General features: G+C 41.9%; 1 protein-coding gene across 21 annotated transcripts in view; it reads left to right on the top strand.

Moving 5' to 3' along the window:
- Window positions 1-21,256, top strand: part of HECTD4 (HECT domain E3 ubiquitin protein ligase 4) — a 224,153-nt gene that overhangs the window by 78,452 nt on the left and 124,445 nt on the right. For all 21 annotated transcript variants that reach the window (XR_013522118.1, XR_013522117.1, XR_013522116.1 and 18 more), the window contains exons 5-7: window positions 278-386; window positions 1,050-1,188; window positions 3,745-3,915. Coding sequence is in view for 18 of the 21 variants with exons in the window: in XM_078337356.1 (XP_078193482.1) it covers window positions 278-386; window positions 1,050-1,188; window positions 3,745-3,915 (419 nt within the window). In the remaining 3 variants the exon portion in view is untranslated. The remainder of the gene's footprint in view (window positions 1-277; window positions 387-1,049; window positions 1,189-3,744; window positions 3,916-21,256) is intronic.

The following is a 21,256-nucleotide window of genomic DNA, read 5'->3' as shown; positions in this document are numbered from 1 at the left end:
AGCTTTTCAAAAAAAAGAAAAACATTTGGCAGGCTAAACCACATTCCCCTGCTGATAACTATCTGATCTTACCTTGGTTCCTGGTCCACATGTATTTTGGATGTTTGATTTGGGGGTTCAAGCCATCTTCCCTGAAAGTCATAATGAAGCTCTTATTTTAGAAGTGGGAGATTATCTTTCACTCAACATCCTAATGGCTTTTTCATTAGAGAAAGCATGTTTATAATTTCAATAGAAAAAACATATATATTATTTACCTGTGAAAAAACGATTTCAGATGCTGACTTGGGACGCTGTCTCACGGCAGACGGTCTTTACCTGTATACTACTAACTCAGTTGGAAGAGGAGTAAGCAAATTGGGGTCTGGATTACATGGTACTCTCAGGTCAGTTGCATGGCACTTGCTGAATGATTTGGCTGGAACATTTTCCTCCTTACATAAATCTCTGTGAAGAAGACACTGGGGGTACATTCCAACTCCCCATAGGCTAGTAACTAAATAACAAGTCGGAACTAATTCAAATAATTGGAATCTTCTCTTATTGCCACTTCTCTCCATCTTGTTCTGTTAGTGCATTTTAGCTTTATTTTGGCCCTGAAGAGTTTGGTAGCCCCAAGATAATTGTTGCCAGCCAGAAAGTCCTCTGTGATCAGTAGTTTTGTAACAATGTCAGTGACTTCTCCATGTTGATAAGTGGACATTTTTCTACTTAAGTCTCTGAACTTGCGTTTGACGTTGGATTACCAAGTGATTTTCAGTTGTGATATAAGACCTGTAAACTGCTGCCGAAATAATCTGCAGTTTGAGAACCTTGTATACATTTAGATCTTTTCCCCAACCTTTTCTCTCCTCTAATTTATTATGGAAAGAAGTCAATATTTGCTATAGTTTGTCAGTACTGAAGTATATGTAATACATTCACTTTCCTTCAGATGTTTTACATACTTAATCATTTTTAAAAATTAGGTTGAAAATGTTGTTTGTGTCTGTTTTAGCTTGTGTGGGTTTCCGACATAGTCAGGTGATGTGCTCCGTTTTCTTCCACAGAGGTTTTGTGTACTGCCGAAATGAGGAGTTGGAACCAGGATGGGTGGCTTTTGGCAGCGGCAGTCTTCTCCACCGGCCTGTCTCTTTCGATAATAAACCTCATTCCCTTTTCCAGGTCATTGACCAGAACACCCTTCAGGTAAACAAAAAACCAAGGCCATATATATATATATATATTTTTTTTTTTTTTAGAGGCAGTAAGGGAAGTTACTGACATCATCAGAATTAATAATATATTTTCCTCCCAGAGTGGCATCCTTTTAATTGTTATAGTTTGGACATTCTGTTTTTTCTTTAATGTCTTACTTAGACTTTTCCCATATGAGCTGAGTGAATGTGCTCTTTAAGTTTCTACAGCCTACAACAAACTTTTTTTTATGATTAAGAAAAAAATTCTAGACAGTCAAAGATGGTATAAATACTAGCTGTTTTTTTTTTCTTTTTTGAACCAGATCTATTTTGTGAAGGCATCATTTCCTTATTCAATTTGTTCTAAACAGCCTCTCTGTGGGAAAGGGAGCTTTGAAATGAGTGTAGAGTAAAATCATTGTGTGCTAGGGATTGAGAGTTTGGCTTTAGTACTCTCATAAGCACTCTGCCTTGGCACTTGGTATATTAAACTGCAGTTACCTGCTTTTCTGCCTGACTTCACCGATCACGCACACCTTTTGGCCTGGACTCTGTCCTACTCATCTAGGTATTCCTACGATGTAACATAGTGCTTGACATTTGACTGATAATAACAACAATGATGATAACTACCATTCCTCACTATCTCCTATGTTCTAGGCCCTGGCCTAGGCAATTTGCATATGTTTCCTCTTCCTACCTGTGAGGCATAACTATGGTAGGTCTATCTTACAGATAAGGCAACTGAGGCTAGGCTCCTAATAAGCATTCAGTAAGTGTTTATTGTTGAGTGAAAGAATGCAGCTCAGAGAGGTTAAGTAACTTGCCTAAGGTCACACAGCCAATAGTAGCACCACCAGAACTTGAACCTTTGGTTCTCTGCTCTGGAGTTTGAACTATTTACACTGCAACTTTCTGTCTTTCAACCAAAGTTGGATTAAATGATTAGAGTTGGCATCTGTGGAGTGAGTGCCCCGAGAGTAGTCACATTTAGAAATTAAGTGGAATGTTACATTTCTTCCTGTCTGTCACTCAGCTGCCTGTCCTAGAGAACAGGGACTGAGTCTCGTTCACCACTGTCATCTTCAGAGCACATAGTAGGTGCTCAATAATTATTGGATGAATAAAATGAACAAATTAACAAATAGATGCCCAGTTGACCTAATTGCTTGTCACAAGTGCAGACAGATGAGGATGTCACATATTCATTTGAAACAGAAGTTATAAGACTGGAAGTTAAACAGATGTTAAATCTTGGAACATGGTTTGCATCTGAAGTAATGCCAAGTTCCTCGGTGTCGTTGCAGAAACTTTGACACTGTCCAAGAAAGCAGGGCTGTAGGTCATGAACTAGATGTGTGCATTGGGAACACTTTGGGGATAGCACAGGCCAATTAGTAGCTGTTAACTTTCTAGTCTTCCTGGTACTGTAGGTTCAAAGTATGGTTACATCAACTAAATGAGTTTTTACTTTTGAGCTAGACAAAACAGGTCTGGAGAAAAGTTCATATGAAATCACTTGAGGGGTCAGAGATAGCCTTGGGAAGACTAGTGCCCCCTCCCAAAGTAATGGGGAATTGAGGGGTCAGAGATAGCCTTGGGAAAACTAGTGCCCCCTCCCAAAGTAATGGGGAGTTGAGCACTGTTCTTACTGTTGTTGTCGGAAGGGATCCGACCCTCTTTAATTATTTTTATTTTGAGTTTCTCAACTCTTCTATTTCTGAATTTTTTTCTTAAACCTAGCCAGCAGACTTTTGTGGTTCTAATGTTCCCTCATTTTAAGCACTTATCTTTGGGAGTAAAAATTAGTATGTAGCTACACATTTAATGTGAAATGATGCAAAGCTTATTCATTATGCTCAAACAGAAGGATGTTTAGTATTAGAAACACGTGCCTTCATGTCTAATATACAGAATTGTTGTTTGTCTTTTCCTCCTGATGGACTTGGTGAATTTTAATAAGCCTTCATGTTCTAAGTTAGGGTCTGTCATGGGCCTTTATATTTTTTACCTTGTTTCTCCTTCTCCCTCTTCTCAGCTTTCCCTCTTGGCTTTCTTTTGCTGTCTCTTTTTTCCTTCCTTCCATATTCATTGAACAACTTTGAGTTAGGCTTTGCATTAGGTACTGGAGATACAAAGGTAAATAAAACACAGTTCTTGTCCTTTAAATAAAATTATTTTAAATTCATTTACTAAAGAAATTTCAGAAAGTGCTGCTTCTCTAAAACTTTGTTTTTAATAAGTGTTAGATAGAACACATATGCATAATAGATTCAAAGTGTTTGGTAAATACTTTTTCTTATTAAAATGTAATTTGAATCAATCCTAAGAACCTTTTCATCTGTTGCATGGCTATTCATATTTATTCTATTGCCTATTGTATTAACTTCTATATTTTTGCCATATAATTTGCATATATTATTCTTAGAGATAAATATCCATTTTATTTTGATCAGGAAGCCTAGTGAATTCTCATCTTGGACATAATAGCATTAATGATGAGCTGATAGGATTAATCAGAATTTATATGTGGCTCTAATGGAGATTTCCTCCCTTTCATGCCCAGGTGTGCCAGGTGGTACCAATGCCAGCCAATCACCTCCCCATTGGCAGCACCATGAGCACTGTGCACCTGTCTTCAGATGGCACTTACTTCTATTGGATCTGGTCTCCTGCCAGCCTGAACGAGAAAACACCGAAAGGACATTCTGTCTTCATGGACATTTTTGAACTTTTGGTAAGTTTTAACTTTCTCGCTTGTATCTTTGAGAAACATTTCTGTTTGCTTTATTTTTATATTGGTGTACAAAAGACCTAAGGACCTTGTAGCATGTATAGTGTGTTCAGTGTTTCCTTAAAATTGATTTTTCTCTTGGCTGTCTTTGAAGGTTTCTTTGTTTGGAGTTGTATGACATAAATAGAGCCAAGCTTTCTGAAGGTTAATCTGGTGGACAGGAGATAACATTATTTAATGTGTATACAGTAGGATATTTAAGTAGAAGTGTGCACAGGCTGTTGGCAATGTGGGACAAAATTACAGCAGCAAGAATGAGACTACAGATAGTAATTGAGAGTCTCAGAGAGATGACAAAATTGTGACAAGTCATTTACCTTTTAGATATTAGCCAAATGCTGACAGAGAGCCAAGCATGTTCTATCTAGGTGGTGGGAGTACAGAGATGGGCAGATGGGCAGAGTTCTTGCCCAAATGGGACATGTATTCAGGCCCCAGAGTTGGGTGGGTTGGAGTGATGGTGGTGGAGAGACATAAAGATTAACTGCAAACAAGTACGCAAATAAGTGCACAAGATAATCTAGGTAGTGTAGAAAAAGTAGTAGTGTATCAGATGAAGAATTTGGGGAGTAGGTGAGGGAAGAACATTCCAGGAAGAGGAGACCACACATGCAAAGTGTCTGTGGCAGGAGCCAGCATGTTTTAGGGAGAAAAAATGGGCCAGAGTGGCTGGAATGCAGAGAAGGCAGGGCTTGGGGTAAGAAGCAGCTGGGAACCACTGTGCTCTAGATACGTATTGTCCTGCATGGTGGCTGCTAACCATATGTTGCTATTTAAATTTCACTTGAAATTTAATAAAATTAAAACTAATTGCTTAGCTCTATTAGCCATAGGTCAGGTGCTCAGTAGCCGTGTGGCTAGTGGCTTCTTTGTTGAACAGCAAAGATATAGAACACTTCCATCATGAATAATGTTCTATTGGACAGAGATGGTCTAGGTAGTATTTGTAGAAACTTAGAAAAGAACAAATTGCTCCAAGCCAGGTCTATGACAAAACCTTTTTTCATGAGTTCATTTACAGTCTCCTTCTGGGAAGAAATTAACATTCCTGTTAATAAAAAACAAACTGAAGCAATTTTCTAATAAATTTTAACAGGATTAAAACATGTTCTGGGAAATCAATTATCCAACCCATCAGCAGACTATCAGTAGTTAGGAGTCTCATAACCTTTAACTGTGCATGTTCTTTTTCTATCGAGTCTCACAGTGTCTTCTAGCTATTGTTTTATAAAATTTCCCTGCCAGAGTGAATCTTTGAATTAGTCTGCTAGAGATTGAACATGTGTTCATAATTGTCAGAAAAACTTTTTTTTTTTATTGGTTTTTAAAGAGATTTACCAGCTGTTTAAGGAATTTTCATTTAAGTCTTGGCTGAGCACAGTGGCTCACACCTGTAATCCCAGTGCTTGGAAGGCTGAAGTGGGAGGATCTGTTGAGCCCAGGAGTTTTAAAAAGGAAGCTGGAACTTGAAGTGGCAGTGTTTGTCTGAGATGATGGTGCTCCTGCTCTGTCAGAGACCAACCTGGGTAACATAATGAGTTACCCGTCTCTGCAAAAAAAAACAAAAATTAGCTGGGTGTTGTGGCATGTGTCTGTAGTCCTAGCTACTAAGGAGGCTGAGGCAGTAGGCTCACTTGAGCCTAGGAGGTCCACCAGGAGGTTGATCAGGGTGGTAGTGAGGCCTGATTGTGCCAGTGCACTCTAGCCTGAGTGACAGACAGACCCTGTCTCAAAAAACAACAAAAAATTAGGTATTTAGCCTAAGAATAATAGGAACATTGAAGAATTCCCTGTTTCTCTGACATGCTTTTGTTAAATTAGAAGAAAAAGTTATATCAAAGAAATCCACACACTTTTTTTTTTTTATATAGGCTTATAATGGAAAACAGGAAACCCTTGCCCCACTCCTCCATTCCCAGCATGCTCTTCAGGCAGTCACATCCTTCTGGTGGTAATTCATATCCCTAAGTAAAATACTTATATTGCTGTTTTTTGATTTATGAATGCCAGCTATAAACCAAGTCGATTTTTCTTTCTTTTTTGCTGTAATAGCTGAGGGTTTGTCTCAATTAATTTTCCCTCTTTCTTTTCTTTCCTTCTATTTTTTTTTTTTTTTTAGAGAGAGAAAGAGAGGGTCTCACTTTATTACCCAAGCTGGAATGCATTGACACAGTCATGGCTCACTGTGGCTTCAACCTCCTGGGCTCAGGTGATCCTCCCACCTCAGCCCCCCAAGTAGCTGGGACTCAGGTGTGCATGACCACACTCAGCTAATTTTTATGTTTTTTTGTAGAGACAGAGTTTCGCCGTCTTTCCCAGGCTGGTTTCGAACTCCTGAGCTCAAGAGATCAGGGTGCCTCAGCCTCCCAAAGTGCTGGGATAACAGGCCTGTGCCACCGCACCTAGCCTCCCTCTTTCATTTTTGATTCTGCCTAGCCTATTGACTTCTTTTGTTTTAGTTTTTCTTTTAGTTATCTTTGTACTTTATAGTTAAACCTTCTTGTTCATGAACTCCAGGCAGTATCTCTTGTCTACTTTAGGAGATCAGATGGAGAGTATAATGTTCTTTCCCATACTTCCATGTGGAGAAAGCCAAGTATACATGTAGGGGAATACCCAGAGGAAGAGAGATGACTCACTCCCACCAGCCTTAGAGCATCTGAGCAACGGGGACATGAGATGTGGTGCAGAGCCATTGTGAGACAAGGTGGTAGACTGAAAGTTTACGTAAGGGCCTGCAGGCCCCCTTCCTGCTCACACATTTGCATTCAGATGCTGGCTGTCCAGGCCCAAGACTTAGTTATTTCCTGAAGAAACTGAATGACTCTCGAAAAAAGACCTCTCTTACTGATGTTGGGTTCATCTAAGGGAAAAGACTTGCCTTCCTGGTGAATCACTCACAAGTGATGTCTTCCAGCAAGCAAGCCTCGACCCTGTCCTCAGAATTCCTGATTAGTACTGAATTGTTTGAAAAGAACAGACAAAATTTAAAACCCAGAAAAACAAAACTCGAAACGTTGGAGAGGTATGTGTGTGGAGGGGAGGCAAATAGGTTAAAAAAAATAGTGATAATAATTTGAAGCCAGGGGTTCAGCACATAGGAAGCTCATTATTCTGTTCTTTCCTTTTGTGTTTGTTGAAATTTTCCCCAATACAAAGTTTTTTTCTTTGTTTTTTTTGTTTTAATTCTTTTTTTTTTTTTTTATTTTTATTTTTTATTGCATTTTAGGTTTTGGGGTACATGTGCAGAGCATGCAATACAGTTGCATAGGTACACACATGGCAGTGTGTTTTGTTTGCTTTCTCCCCTTCACCCACATTTGGCATTTCTCCCCAGGCTATCCCTCCCCACCTCCCCCTCCCACTGGCCCTCCCCTTTTCCCTCCAATAGACCCCAGTGTTTAGTACTCCCCTCTCTGTGTCCATGTGTTCTCATTTTTCATCACCCGCCTATGAGTGAGAATATGCGGTGTTTCATTTTCTGTTCTTGTGTCAGTTTGCTGAGAATGATGTTCTCCAGATTCATCCATGTCCCTACAAACGACACGAACTCATCATTTCTGATTGCTGCATAATATCCATGGTGTGTATGTGCCACATTTTCCCAATCCAGTCTATCATCAATGGGCATTTGGGTTGATTCCAGGTCTTTGCTATTGTAAACAGTGCTGCAATGAACATTCGTGTGCATGTGTCCTTATAGTAGAACGATTTATAGTCCTTTGGGTATATACCCAGTAATGGGATTGCTGGGTCAAATGGAATTTCTATTTCTAAGGCCTTGAGGAATCACCACACTGTCTTCCACAATGGTTGGACTAATTTACACTCCCACCAACAGTGTAAAAGTGTTCCTTTTTCTCCACATCCTCTCCAGCATCTGTTGCAAAGTTTTAAAATTAAACAAAAAGAGCAGACTACCAAGTATCACTAGAAAAGTGAAGAAGGCTTCTAATATGAAGATTAAAAATTAGAAAAAGTTAACAAACAGCTAACAGTAAAACTTCACATAAGCACTAACTGCTTTGTGAGATATGAGAAGATACTGCATTCATATTATAAAACAGGACAGGATGCCTCAAAAAAGGAATTATCAGGGAATGAGAAAATTAAAACTATGACTATCAAAATTTAAAAATTAGTAAAAGAGTTAAGAAACATTTCACAAAGTACAAATAGATAAAGAATAATAAATATGAGAGAAAAGATAAAAGGTGTAGTGGAGCCATCCATCTAAAGTTCTAAAAAGAGAACAGAAAATAAAGAGGATGATATGATCAAGAAATAATACAGGCTGGGTGTGGTGGCTCATGCCTATATGCTAGTACTTTGGGAGGCCAAGGAGTACAAGACCAGCCTGAGCAACATAGCGGGATACCATCTCTACAAACATTTTTTTTAAGATTATGCAGGCATGGTGACACACTCCTCTAGTTTTCGCTACTTGGGAGGCTGAGGCAGGAGGATCGCTTGAGCCCTGGAGGTCAAGACTGCAGTGAGCTGTGATCTCTTCACTGCATTCCAGTCTGAGTGACAGACTGAAAACCTGTTTCAGGAAAAAAGAAAGAAAGAAAGAAATAATACAAGAAAGATTTCAGACTGATGGACGTTGGTATCTGGATTAAAAGCTATCTGACAGAGTGAATGCAAAATGCCCACACCATCATGAAATTTCAGATTACCAAGGATAAAAGAGGATTCCAAAACTTCCAGAAATGTCAAAAAATTATATATAAATGTTGAGCAATTAGAAAGCACCAGGCTATCCAATAGCATTCCTGAAGGTCAAAATGGAGCAGCGCTTTCAAAATTCTGAGGGAAATTATTTCTTTTTCCTTTTCTTTTCTTTCTTTCTTTCTTTTTTTTTTTTTTTTTTTTTTTTTGAGATGGCGTCTTGCTCTGTCACCAAGGCTGGAGTGCCGTGGCGTGATCTCGGCACACTGCAACCTCTGTCTCCTGGGCTCAAGCGATTTTCCTGCTTCAGCCTCCCAAGTATCTGGGACTACCGGCCACCATACCCAGCTAATTTTTGTGTTTTTAGTAGAGATGGGGTTTCATCATGTTGGCCAGGCTGGTCTAGAACTTCCGACCTGAAGTGATCCACCAACCTTGGCCTTCCAAAGTACCCGATAGGGGTGAGCCACTTTGCCTGGCTTTGGATCTTCCTTTTCAATAGTTCAGCATCCCCTGCCTCCTGCCAGAAATTGTTTTTCAACCCAGAAGAATGCATTCAACCAAAGTATCAATCAACTGTGAAGAAAACATAAAGATATATTTAGATATACAGTTATATAATCAAAGCTGATACCTGCCTTGGATGAAATAGAACAGTTAAAACAGTCCTTGCCTGTGGCATGAAATAAAAAATTGGGGAGGAAGGAACCTGCTCTAGATTAAAAGAACAACTTTTGAATAATTTTCAGAGTCTGAATAAAACAAACCAACTGTAAAATAAATATTTTTGGAGTGAATTTGAATATGAAAGTATTAGGGGCTGGGTGCACTGTCTCATGCCTGTAATCCCAGCACTTTCGGAGGCCAAGGGGGGTGGATCATAAGGTCAAGAGATCGAGGCCATCCTGATGAATTCCCGTCTCTACTAAAAATACAAAAATTAGCAGAGGGTGGTGGTGGGTACCTGTAATCCCAGCTACTCGGGAGGCTGAGGCAGGAGAATCGCTTGAATTCCGGAGACTCAGGTTGCAATGAGCTGAGATCACGCCGCTGCACTCCAGCCTGGGCAACAGAGTGAGACTCTGTCTCAAAAAAAGAAGAGAAAGTATTAGGAATATTAGATGAAACCAAGGGGGTTAGTCTTAGTTTACTTGTTTGTTTTTTGAGACAGATTCTCTCTGTCACCCAGCCTGGAGTGCAGTGGCTAGATCTCAGCTCACTGCAGCCTCAGAATCCTGGGCTCAAGTGATCTTCCCACCTCAGCCTCCCAAGTAGCTGGGACTACAGGCATGTACCACAATGCCTGGCTAATTTTTGTATTTTTTGTAGAGCCAGGGTGGGAGGTTTCTCCATGTTGTCCAGGCTGGTCTTGAACACCTGGGCTCATTGGATCCTCCTGCCTCAGTCTCCCAAAGTGTTGGGATTACAGATATGAGTTCCCGCACCTGACCTTAATCTAATTTTTAAGTATGATGGTGAAATACATGAGAAAGTGTTTGTATTTTTAGAGATGCCTAGTGAAGTATTCAGAATATTCAGAAATGGAATTGTGTGATGTCTGGGATACACCTTAAAATAGTTGAGCCAAAAAAAAAAATATGAGGATAAGTTAAACAGGTGTGGCAATAGTTGAATCTGAATCGTGGGTATATGGAGGTTCATTATACTATTCTCTGTTTTTTGCATATGTTTGAAATTTTTCATCATTAAAAAACTTTCCAAGTGTCACCCAGCCACTAATTTAGCAACTTTGCTAAAATGCTAACTTGGGAAGCTAAACATAGATATCTGACTTACTGCCTATGGTACTTTAACAGAGTGGAACATTGTGTAGTCATTAAAAGTATATGGCAGCCGGGCATGGTAGCTCATGCCTGTAATCCCAGCACTTTTTTTTTTTTTTTTTTTGAGATGAAGTCTTGCTGTCACCCAGGCTGGAGTGTAGTGGCACAATCTTGGCTCACTGCAATCTCTGCTTCCCAGGTTCGAGCAATTCTCCTCCCTCAGCCTCCCGAGTAGCTAACATTATGGATGTCCACCACCACACCGGCTAATTTTTGTATGTTTAGTAGAGACAGGATTTCACCATGTTGACCAGGCTGGTCTTAAACTCCTGACCTCAGATGATCCATCTACCTTGGGCTCCCAAAGTGCTGCAATTACAGGCACGAGCCACCCACTTTGGGAGGCTAGAGGCGGGAGGATCACTTGAGTCCGGGATTTTGAGACCAGCCTGGGCAACATGCAACAAAGCGAGACCCTGTCACTACAAAAAAAAAAAATTAATATAATTAAAAAAAATTTTTTTTAAAGTATGAGGCAGATCTACCTTGAATGAAGTAGATTAAGTTCTATGAGATATTATTTAGTACAGAAAGCTAAGCTCAGAACACTATGTGTATTCACTACCTGCTATATAATAAAAGGGGTTAGGGGACAGAATTTTTCTGCAATTGTCTTTTTTCTATGTTAACAACTTTTCCTCTCTGTTGATTGTCCACCACAGTATACCAATACATTAGAGTATATCCCATCTTGAGAAAACCAAGCCAATTCTCCTGATTTGTACCCACCTACCTCAAGGCACTCTATTTTTTGACTCCTCTTTATAGCAAAATTCTTGAAAGCATTTGTTCTCATTGTCTTTGCCTCCTCTCCTTTCATTTACTCTTGAACCCATCGCTCTTGATGTATCCTCATCATGCGACCTAACGGTTCTTCTCAAGTTCACCAGTGGCTCCCACAATGCTGAATTCAGTGGTCAACTATTACGTGACATGGTTGATCGCTTCTCCATTCCTGAAACTGTTTTCACTTGGCTTGTGGACACCCCATGATACTTCTACTTGCTGATTGTTTCTTCTGAGTTTTATCTCTAAGACCTCTTCTCTCTGCTCTGTCTGCTTCTGTCTGCTGTCTTAACATCTTAGTTGATGCTCAAATTTTCTTCTCAGCCAAAACCTGTTACCAAAACTCTAGGTGCATATTGATGTGGCTGTTTGCTTGTATGTGCACAGAATATTATACTTCTCCAGCTGGAAATCCAATGGTCACCTCAAGCTTAATATGCCCCCAACTAAACTCCTGAGGTTATCTCAGATCTGCTCCTTCTAAAATCTTTCCCATTTTAGGTAATGGCATCTATGTCTTTCCAGTGCTGGCCAGAGACCTTTGGTGTCAATTTAGACTTGGCCTTCTCCCCCTACCCTTACCAAATTCTGTATCTAGTCAGCAAATACCGTCTGCTCTGTCTTCAAAATATATCCCATGTCCCATTACTTCTATAGAGGTGCTGAATGATTGGGTCCACACTGCACATACGCCCTCTGTACTGCCATCCACTGCACATACCATGTGTTGCACCTACACCACTGACCTACATACTCTCCACTTACCACTTGCTGTACCTACACCCTCTGCACCTACACTCTCTGCACCTACATCCACTGCACCTATACATTCTGCACTTACCACCTGCTGCACCTCCGCCCTCTGTACCTACACCCTCTGCACCTACATCCACTGCACCTATACTCTCTGCACCTACATCCACTGCACCTATACATTCTGCACTTACTGCCTGCTGCACCTCCGCCCTCTATACCTACACCCTCTGCACCTACAGCCTCTGCACCTACACACTCTGCACTTACTGCCTGCTGCATCTACACCCTCTGTACCTACACCCTCTGCACCTACACATTCTGCACTTACCACTTGCTGCACCTACACCCTCTGCACCTACATCCATTGCACCTACACATTCTGCACTTACCACCAGCTGCACCTGTACCCTCTGTACCTATACCCTCTGCACCTACACATTCTTTACTTACCACCTGCTGCACCTACATGCTCTGTACCTACACCCTCTGCACCTACAGCCTCTGCACCTGCACACTCTACACTTATTGCCTGCTGCACCTACAGCTTCTGCACCTACACACTCTGCACTTATTGCCTGCTGCACCTACAGCCTCTGCACCTACACATTCTGCACTTACCACCTACTGCACCTACACCCTCTGCACCTACATCCATTGCAACTACACATTCTGTACTTACCACCAGCTACACCTGTACCCTCTGTACCTACACCCTCTGTACCTATACCCTCTGCACCTACACATTCTGCACTTACCACTGGCTGCACCTGTACCCTCTGTACCTATACTCTCTACACCTGCATCCACTGCACCTAAACATTCAGCACTTACCATCTGCTGTACCTACACCCTGTGTACCTACATCCACTGCACCTATACTCTCTGTACCTACATCTGCTGCACCTATACAGTCTGCATTTACCACTTGCTACACCTCCACCCTCTGCACCTACATCCACTGCACCTACACTCTCTGTGCCTACATCCACTGCACCTACACTCTCTGTACCTACATCCACTGCACCTACACTCTCTGTACCTACGTCCACTGTACCTACAGCCTCTGCACCTACCACTTGCTGCACCTACACCCTCTGTATCTACCACACCTTCTTGTTCATGTCACTTAGCTATAGCTGGCTTCCTCCATGTTACTCACAGACACCAAATATATTCTCCCTCAGTCCCTTGTGCTGGAATATTAGATTGCAGACAACCACATGGCTGCTTCTCTCACTTTTTAAATATCTCAGCTCAAATATCACCTGATCAGGCCAGGCACGGTGGCTCACACCTGTAATCCCAGCACTTTGGGAGGTCAAGGTGGGCAGATACCTTGAGGCCAAGAATTTGAGACCAGCCTGGGCAACAGAGTGAAACCACATTGCTACAATTTTTTTAAAAATTAGCCAGGCATAATGGTGCATGTCCGTAGTCCCAGCTATTTGGAGGGTTAAGGTGGGAGGATTACTTGAGCCCAGGAGTTTAAGGCTGCAGTGAACTATGATCATACCACTGCACTGCAGCCTGGGCAGTGGAGTGAGACAGGCCCTGTCTCAAAAAAAGAGCCAGGTACCGTGGCTCATGCCTATAATCCCAGTACTTTGGGAGGTTGAAGCAGGAGGATCACCTGAAGCCCAGAGTTCAAGACCAGCCTGGGCAAGAAAGTAAGGCCCTGTCTCTACTAAACAAAATTAAAAGTAACTAGTTGCTGAGGTTGAAGGATCACTTCAGCCCAGGAGTCTAGGGTATAGTGAGCTAGAATTGCACCACTGCATCCCAGCCTGGATGACAGACCAAGACCCTTTCTCTTAAAAAAAAAAAAAAATCATCTTACTGGCCAGGCACAGTGGCTCACACCTGTAATCCCAGTACTTTGGGAGGCCGAGGCAAGTGGATCATGAGGTCAAGACCATCCTGGCCAATATGGTGAAACCCCGTCTCTACTAAAATACAAAAATTAGCCAGGAGTGATGGCACATGCCTGTAGTCCCAGCTACTCTGGAGGCTGAGGCAGGGGAATCACTTGAATCCAAGAGGTGGAGGTTGCAGTGAGCCGAGATTGTGCCACTGCACTGTAGCCTGGGCGACAGAGCAAGACTCTGTCTCAAAAAAAAAAAAAATCACCTTACCAGAAAGACTTTTCTATATGAGGTATTTTATGTAAAACAAAAGACCATTCTATATGAAATATTTTTTATAAAATAAAATCCTGTTCCTCCCTATCCTCTGCCTGCTTTAGTTTTCTTCTTACTATCCATTTATTGACTGTCTCCCTTGCTTAAAATGTCAGCTCCAGCAGGCCAGGGATTTTTGTTTTTCTCTCTCTCTCTTTTCTTGTCTTTTTTTTTTTTTTGAGATGAGATTTCACTGTGTTGTCTCGACTAGCCTCAAACTCCTGGGCTCAAGTAGTCTGTCTGCCTGTCTTGGCTTCCCAAAGTGCTGTGATTATAGATGTGAGCCACCGTGCCCTGCTGGTGCTAAACCGGTACCAGCACACAGTAGATGCTTATTAAATACATTTGCTAAATGAAGGAATGAATGAAAGAAACATCACAAAAAACTGGAAGCATTGGTTCCCCTGGGGAAGGGAACTGGTTGGGGCAGGACTTACTTTCCACCATTGATCTTTTCATATGTTTTTAAAGTTTAACAATGGGCTTTTAAGAAAAATTAACTTTTAAAAAAGGAAATTTTTATAAAAAGGAGAATTTGTTTAACAGCATTGAATTTTGCTGGAGAAGTCAAGGTCAGACTTAAGGAGGTCTTTGAATGTAAAATGTGGAGGCCATTGCAGCGCTAACAAGCTGTTTTGGGGAATAATAGGAGTGGCAGCCAGATGGAGTTGGTTGAGGGTAAGGTAGGGAGGATAAGATGGAGAAGAATACATCATTCTCAGCCAGGTGTGGTGGCTCACACCTGAAATCCTAGCATTTAGAGAGGCCAAGGTGGGCAGATAACTAAGTCAGGAGTTTGAGACCAGCCTGTTAAACATGGCGAAACCCCGTCTCTACTAAACATACAAAAATTAGCCAGGTATGGTGGCAAGTACCTGTATGTAGTCCCAGCTACTTGGAAAGTTGAGTCAGGAGAATTTCTTGAACCTGGGAGGTGGAGGTTGCAGTGAGCCAAGATCACACCATTGCACTCCAGCCTGGACGACAGAGTGAGACTCTGTCTCAAAACAACAACAACAAAAAGAATAGATAATTCTCTCAAGCGGTTTGTTATGAAAGTAGGAGAGGAATTGGGAGATGATGGAATGGACTGTGGAGACATTGAAATATTTTAATTTTATTTCTTAAAATTTAAGTTATAGAATAGATTTTTCTTTTTAAGTCACCTGTTTATAAATTCACAAACGATAGGGCTTTGCCATAGACATCTGTGATTTGCCTGAGCCAAACCAGGCAAAAAACTTTATGAAATAATGCTTTAGATAAAAGGACGCATAGAGTCCTAGCCCTGAAATTCTGTACTGAGTTGATGATTAATTTTGGTTTCTAAATAGTATAGCTACTTGTCACATAGATGTGGCTAATAATAATTATTGGAAGGAATTAGATTTGCTAGAAATTATGGTTTCACTCCGATATTTAGGAGTATTGATAAGTGCTCACTTTAGCAGCACAGTCATCAAAATTGGAATGATACAGAAAAGATTAGCATGACCTCTAAGAAAAGAATAAAGGAGACCAGCCTGGGCAATAAAGTGAGATCTCATCTCTCCAACAAATAAAAAAAGTAGCCAGGTGTGGTGGTACATGCCTATAGTCCCAGCTACTTGTCGGGGCTGAGGCGGGGGATTGCTTGAGCCCAGGAGGTCAAGGTTCTAGTGAGCTATGATTGTGCCACTGCACTCCAACCTGGGTGACAGAGTGAGACCCTGCCTCCCTCCTGAATTAAAAAAAAAAAAGAAGTAAGTACTGATAATTTTCTCTTCAAATTTAGTAATAGCTATGTTGTTTTAATTAAAAATATTTTTAACATGGTATATTCACATAGTTATACAACTCAGAAGGTACAAAAGTCTCTCATCTACCCTGCTTCTTAGCCCAGTTTCCCTCCTCAGGGGCAAGTGAGGTTAATATTTTCTTGCTGTATCCTTCCACAGACTGAGCACATACAAATAAATGCATGTGTGTATTTTGTTTTTCCTTTTCTGTGTTGTACACAAATGGTGATTTATTATACACATTCTTCTGTACCTTGCTCTATTATTGAAGTAAAATTCTACCTTAAAGCAAGAAATTTTTTTTGAGATGGAATCTTGCTCTGTTGGTCAGGCTGGAGTACAGCGGTGAAATCTCAGTCACTGAACCTCCCAGGTTCAACCAATCCTCCTGCCTCAGCCTCCGAGTAGCTGGGATTACAGGTGCAAGCCACCACACCTGGATAATTTTTCTATTTTTATTTTTTTGAGGCGGAGTCTGTCTCTGTTGCCTAGGGTGGAGCACAATGGTGCGATCTTGGCTCACTGCAACCTCTACCTCCTGGGTTCAAGCAATTCTCCTGCCTCAGCCTCCTGAGTAGCTGGGATTATAGGTGCTGCCACCACACCCGGCTAATTTTTGTATTTTTAGTAGAGACGGGTTTTCACCATGTTGGTCAGACTGGTCTCAAACTCCTGACCTCAGGTGATCCACCCGCCTTGGCCTCCTGAAGTGCTGGGATTACAGGTGTGAGCCACCGTGCCCGGCCAGCAACTTGCTTTCTAATGTGGGGGGAAAAAGTCATATGACTAGTCCAGACTCAGTGTGGGACAAGGACTAAACAAGGGCATGAATACAAGGATGCATCATTCATTAGGGACCACCAATGTGGCAGTCTACCCACATGAAGCAACAGGCCTTCTGAAACTCCACAGAATTCTGGCCTTTAAGACTACAGAAGAGCTGAGGTTTGGAATCTTTCTGCGTGATTTGGCTACTTCTACACTGGATACATTCCTGCTTGAGAATCTTCTATAACTCCTTTTGTCTTTTTTTAGAGAATGGGGTCTCACTGTGGTCTCTAACTTGTTTCTGACTCCTGGGCTCAAGATGTTCTGCCTCTGCCTTTCTACCTACTGGGATTACAGGCATGAGCCACAGCACCTGGCCTATAAATTTTTTTACCTTTTCAAGCCTCTTTTGAAAAAATATCCTCACTTCTGTTTTGTTCTGAGAGGTCTTCTGCTCCCATGTGCTCTGTATAAACTGCAGTTTTTGAAGTGGTTAGATTCAGTGACAATTTTATTGCCATTTTTCCCTCTTTATGTTACTTCCTAAAGATATTGTCAGTGTAGTAATGGACACACTAGGTGTCTTTCCCCTCTTCTCCCTAAGGGTTTATTATTTCTTCCAGTTGTGATCCAGATAACTAAGCTACCCTTCCTTCATTATGTATTAATTGAGGGCCTACTATATTGCCTTACCTGGGTAATAGAGGAAATCAGCTTTTGTTTTCGTGAAGTTTATATTAGAGTATGGGAAGTTGGACAATACGGAAGTAAACAACAAGAACAAAATAATTTCAGTTACTGATAAATGCTGGGGAGAAAATGTAACAGGATAAAGTGATAGGGAGTGCACAGGGTGGAGGTGGGGAGTTCCTTTAGCTTGCGGGGCACATAAGGCCTTTCTAAGGAAAGACCCTTGAGCTGAGACTCGAATGATAAGAAGCCATCCATCCTGACAGACAGGGTGACCAACGATCCCAGTTTACTTGAGACTGAGGGATTGCTCAGGACATGGAATTTTCGGTGCTAAAACCTGCACAGTTCCAAGCAAACTGCAATGGATGGGTAGTCCAAGAAGATGGAATAGCAGGTACCAAGGCCCAGCATTAGGAGGAAGCGTGGTATTTTGGAGGTCTAACAGAAGGCCAGTGTGGCTAAAAAGGTAGTGAGAGAGGGCTGAGTTGAGGAAGATGATGCTGAGGAGGTCAGCAGACATTGGCCCTTGTGAAGCCCTGTCAGTAATTGGGATTTTATCTTAAGTGTGTTGGAAAGCCACTGCAGGGTTTTAAATGGGGGAAGACATGCTTTTACTTTTTTTTTTTTTGGTGGGATGGCGTGGGATAGGATCTCCCTCTGTTGCCCAGGCTAGAGTGCAGTGGTGCAATCATGGCTCACTATAGCCTTGACTTCCTGGGCTCAAGTGATCCTCCTGTTTCAGCCTCCCTTGTAGCAGGGACTACAGACGTGTGCCACTGAACTTGGATAAGAGTGTGTGTGTGTGTGTGTGTGTGTGTGTGTGTGTGTGTGTGTGTGTGTATAGAGACAGGCTGGTCTCAAACTATGTTGCCCAGGCTGGTCTTGAACTCCTGGGCTCAAGTGATCTTCCCTTCTTGGCCTCCCAAAGTTCTGGGATTACAGGTGTGAGCCACTGTGCCTGGCTTTATTTATATTTTAAAATGATCACTGGCTATGCAGAGAGTAAACCACGTGCTTTGGAATTGGGAAGACAGGTTGGGAGGCTGGTCCAGTCATTTGTCTTGAGATGATGTTGACTTGGACCAGAAAGTCCAAGTTGCCAGGTTTTATTGCCAGGTTTTATTTATTGCTTGCCAGGAAGGAAGCCCCTTGTTACAACAAACTCTGGGCTGCTTCTCACTCCTCCCAGCTCTTCCTCTCCTTCCTAACTTCACAGCTTCTTACCTTGAAGAGCATCTTTGCTGAAGTAGGGATTCCCAGAAGATTTACCATTTTGTAGCAAACTTCAGCCATATTTGGGTCACAGAGGTGCTTTATCAGTTTTTCTTTGCAGTATTTTTAAAGTACTCAAATACAATAATAGAGTGTTTTGTTTGTCTTTAAGGTATCCATTGATTTTCTCATAGGGCCAGATTGGGTAATGCTTTTGAATGCCAAGCTTAAAGTGATTGATTTTTATCTTGGATGCTTTTGAAGGGATATATTTAGAATTGTGCGATGTAAATAGAGCTATGTTTGCTAAAGGTTAATCTAGCAGGAGGGTTCGGGTAAGATAGTGAAGTAAGAGATGGACATGTTGAATTTTAGGTGACAGGAGGCTGTTCAAGTAGAAATGTTGGTGGGGAGGGTCAGGGGCAGTTAGAGAAGTGGAACTAGATCTTAGTAGCAAGGATGGGTCTATAAATAGAAATGTGGGGGTTGCCATAGAGAGGTGGAGTTGGATTTAGGGGAGGGCCCTGATCTGTTTATTCAGCAAGCCATCGAGTATTCATTGAATGCCTCCTAGTGCTGGGGATGTTATGGTGAACAAGGCAGTCAGGATCCCTGTTCTCAGGGAGTTGGCATTCAGTCGGGGCATGGAGAGGTAGCAGGGCAAACAAATGACTTCATGAATAAAATAATTTCAGAGAATAGTAAGTGCTGTGCAGATAATAAAACAGCATGATGTGCTCTGGCTTGGGGGTGCTGGGGAAGATTCTTTTTTTGATTGGCCACTAGGGAAGGCCTCTTTGAATAGGTGACATTTAACGGAGACCTGGATGATAGGAAAGAGCCTGCCTCTGGAAGGTCTAGGGTTGGAGCATTCCAGGTGGAGATCTTGAACACCAGGGCCTGGGTCTAATCTTGGGCAAGGTTCCATTTAAGCAAGTAAAGATGTTGATCAGCAAAGAGAGAGACAGGAAGGAGGGCAGGGACTGTGCTGGTGTCACTAACCAGCACAGTGAGTACTTTATGGAGCAGTAAGTGTTCATGTTAAAAACAAACAAACCAGGCCAGGCATGGTGGTTCACCATGGTGAGCTCAAAGTGCTGTAATCCTAGCACTTTGAGAGGCTGAGGCAAGCAGATTGCTTGAGCCCAGGAGTTCAAGACCAGCCTGGGCAACATGGCAAAACCCCATCTCTAAAAAAAGTGTTAATACAAAAATTAGCCAAGTGTGATGACACATGCCTGTGGTCCCAGCTACTTGGGAGGCTGAGGTGGGAGGATCATCTGAGCTGGGAGGTTGAGGCTTCAGTGAGCTGTGATAACACCGCTGCACTCTAGCCTGAATGACAGAGTAAGACTCTGTCTCAGGAAAACAAACAAACCAGGATTGTGTTCTGTTACCAAGACTGAGGAATCAGAATCCCAAGAAAGATGGCAGTGACTGCGTGACCTGCAAAGAAGTCAAGGAAAAGGTCAATGTTTTTGGTTATAGGTTACCGGTGGATCATTGAGATTGTCCACTCATTAGAGGGTGTTGAATTCAGAGATCCCAACTGCAAAGGGTTAAACACCATGGGATAGGGACATAGAAACAGCATTTTTGGACTCTCTAACAAATCTTTTCTTTTATCATTTGTGAATATGTCGTGAAAGACTCCTCCACTATGTACACCCACCTTTGGGAATTCTTCCTGGCCGTGCTCCTGAATTTACTCACTTTCTCTTGCCCCTTCTGTGTTACCAACCTTTCCCTGTGTACGCCTCTTTTGCTTTCCCTTTGCTTCTGAAAACTTGTCACTTTGTACTCCCATTTCCTCTAATTTCCACACCCTACAGCTGCAGGTCAGTCCTGCCTGTCTTTGCTGCTGGGGACCACGTTCTTGGATCTAGAAAGGGGACATGAGAGATTTGACAAAAGGGATGATATCTTAATGGGCCACCAAGGTTTTGTTTAAGACCTGTGAATATCTGAAAACAAAGAGAAGGAGGTCAATAGAGAAGGAGACACTAATGATGAAGAGGCAGAGGGGAGCACAGGACTTGAGGCAGAAGTGGAGGGCTTCAACTTAAATAATAGGTGAAATCCTTCTTCCTCTGAATTAAGAGGAAAGAAATAATATATGAGGCTGGGTCCCAAGAGTCTTGAGTTGGAAGAGGCATGAATGGGAGAAGCTTATGGTAAGTTGTCTGGATCTTTTTAGCAATACTGAAAGCCAGGTGGAAAAAAAAAAAAAAAGAAAGAAAGAAAGCCAGGTGATCTGCTGAAAGTCAAGCTCAAAACTGGTGAAGGAATTTTGGAGTCACCACTCCAAAGAGTTTTCTGGGGAATAACCAAGTGGTGAATGAATTGCAAAGCACCAGCAAAGATCCACTTGAAGTTGATGTGTATTTTTAGCAAAATCTGCCTTTGTCCAGGCTTGCTCTGCCAGGGCCTGAGCAGCTGGTGCTAATGTTAACTGCTGTTAATATAGAATTTGGATTTTAGCCACAGATGATATTTCGAGAAGACATTATCCTCATAGTTGTCCTTAACAGTAAATCAAAGACTGATTGATTTGTTTTCCTCTCATTTGACTTCAACCTGTCAGAGGCATGTAATT

The sequence above is a fragment of the Callithrix jacchus genome, chromosome 9, assembly GCF_049354715.1.
Source record: "Callithrix jacchus isolate 240 chromosome 9, calJac240_pri, whole genome shotgun sequence".
NCBI lineage: Eukaryota > Metazoa > Chordata > Mammalia > Primates > Cebidae > Callithrix > Callithrix jacchus.
The sequence above is the reverse complement of the archived record's forward strand: the minus strand, read 5'-3'. Positions and strand labels throughout refer to the sequence as shown.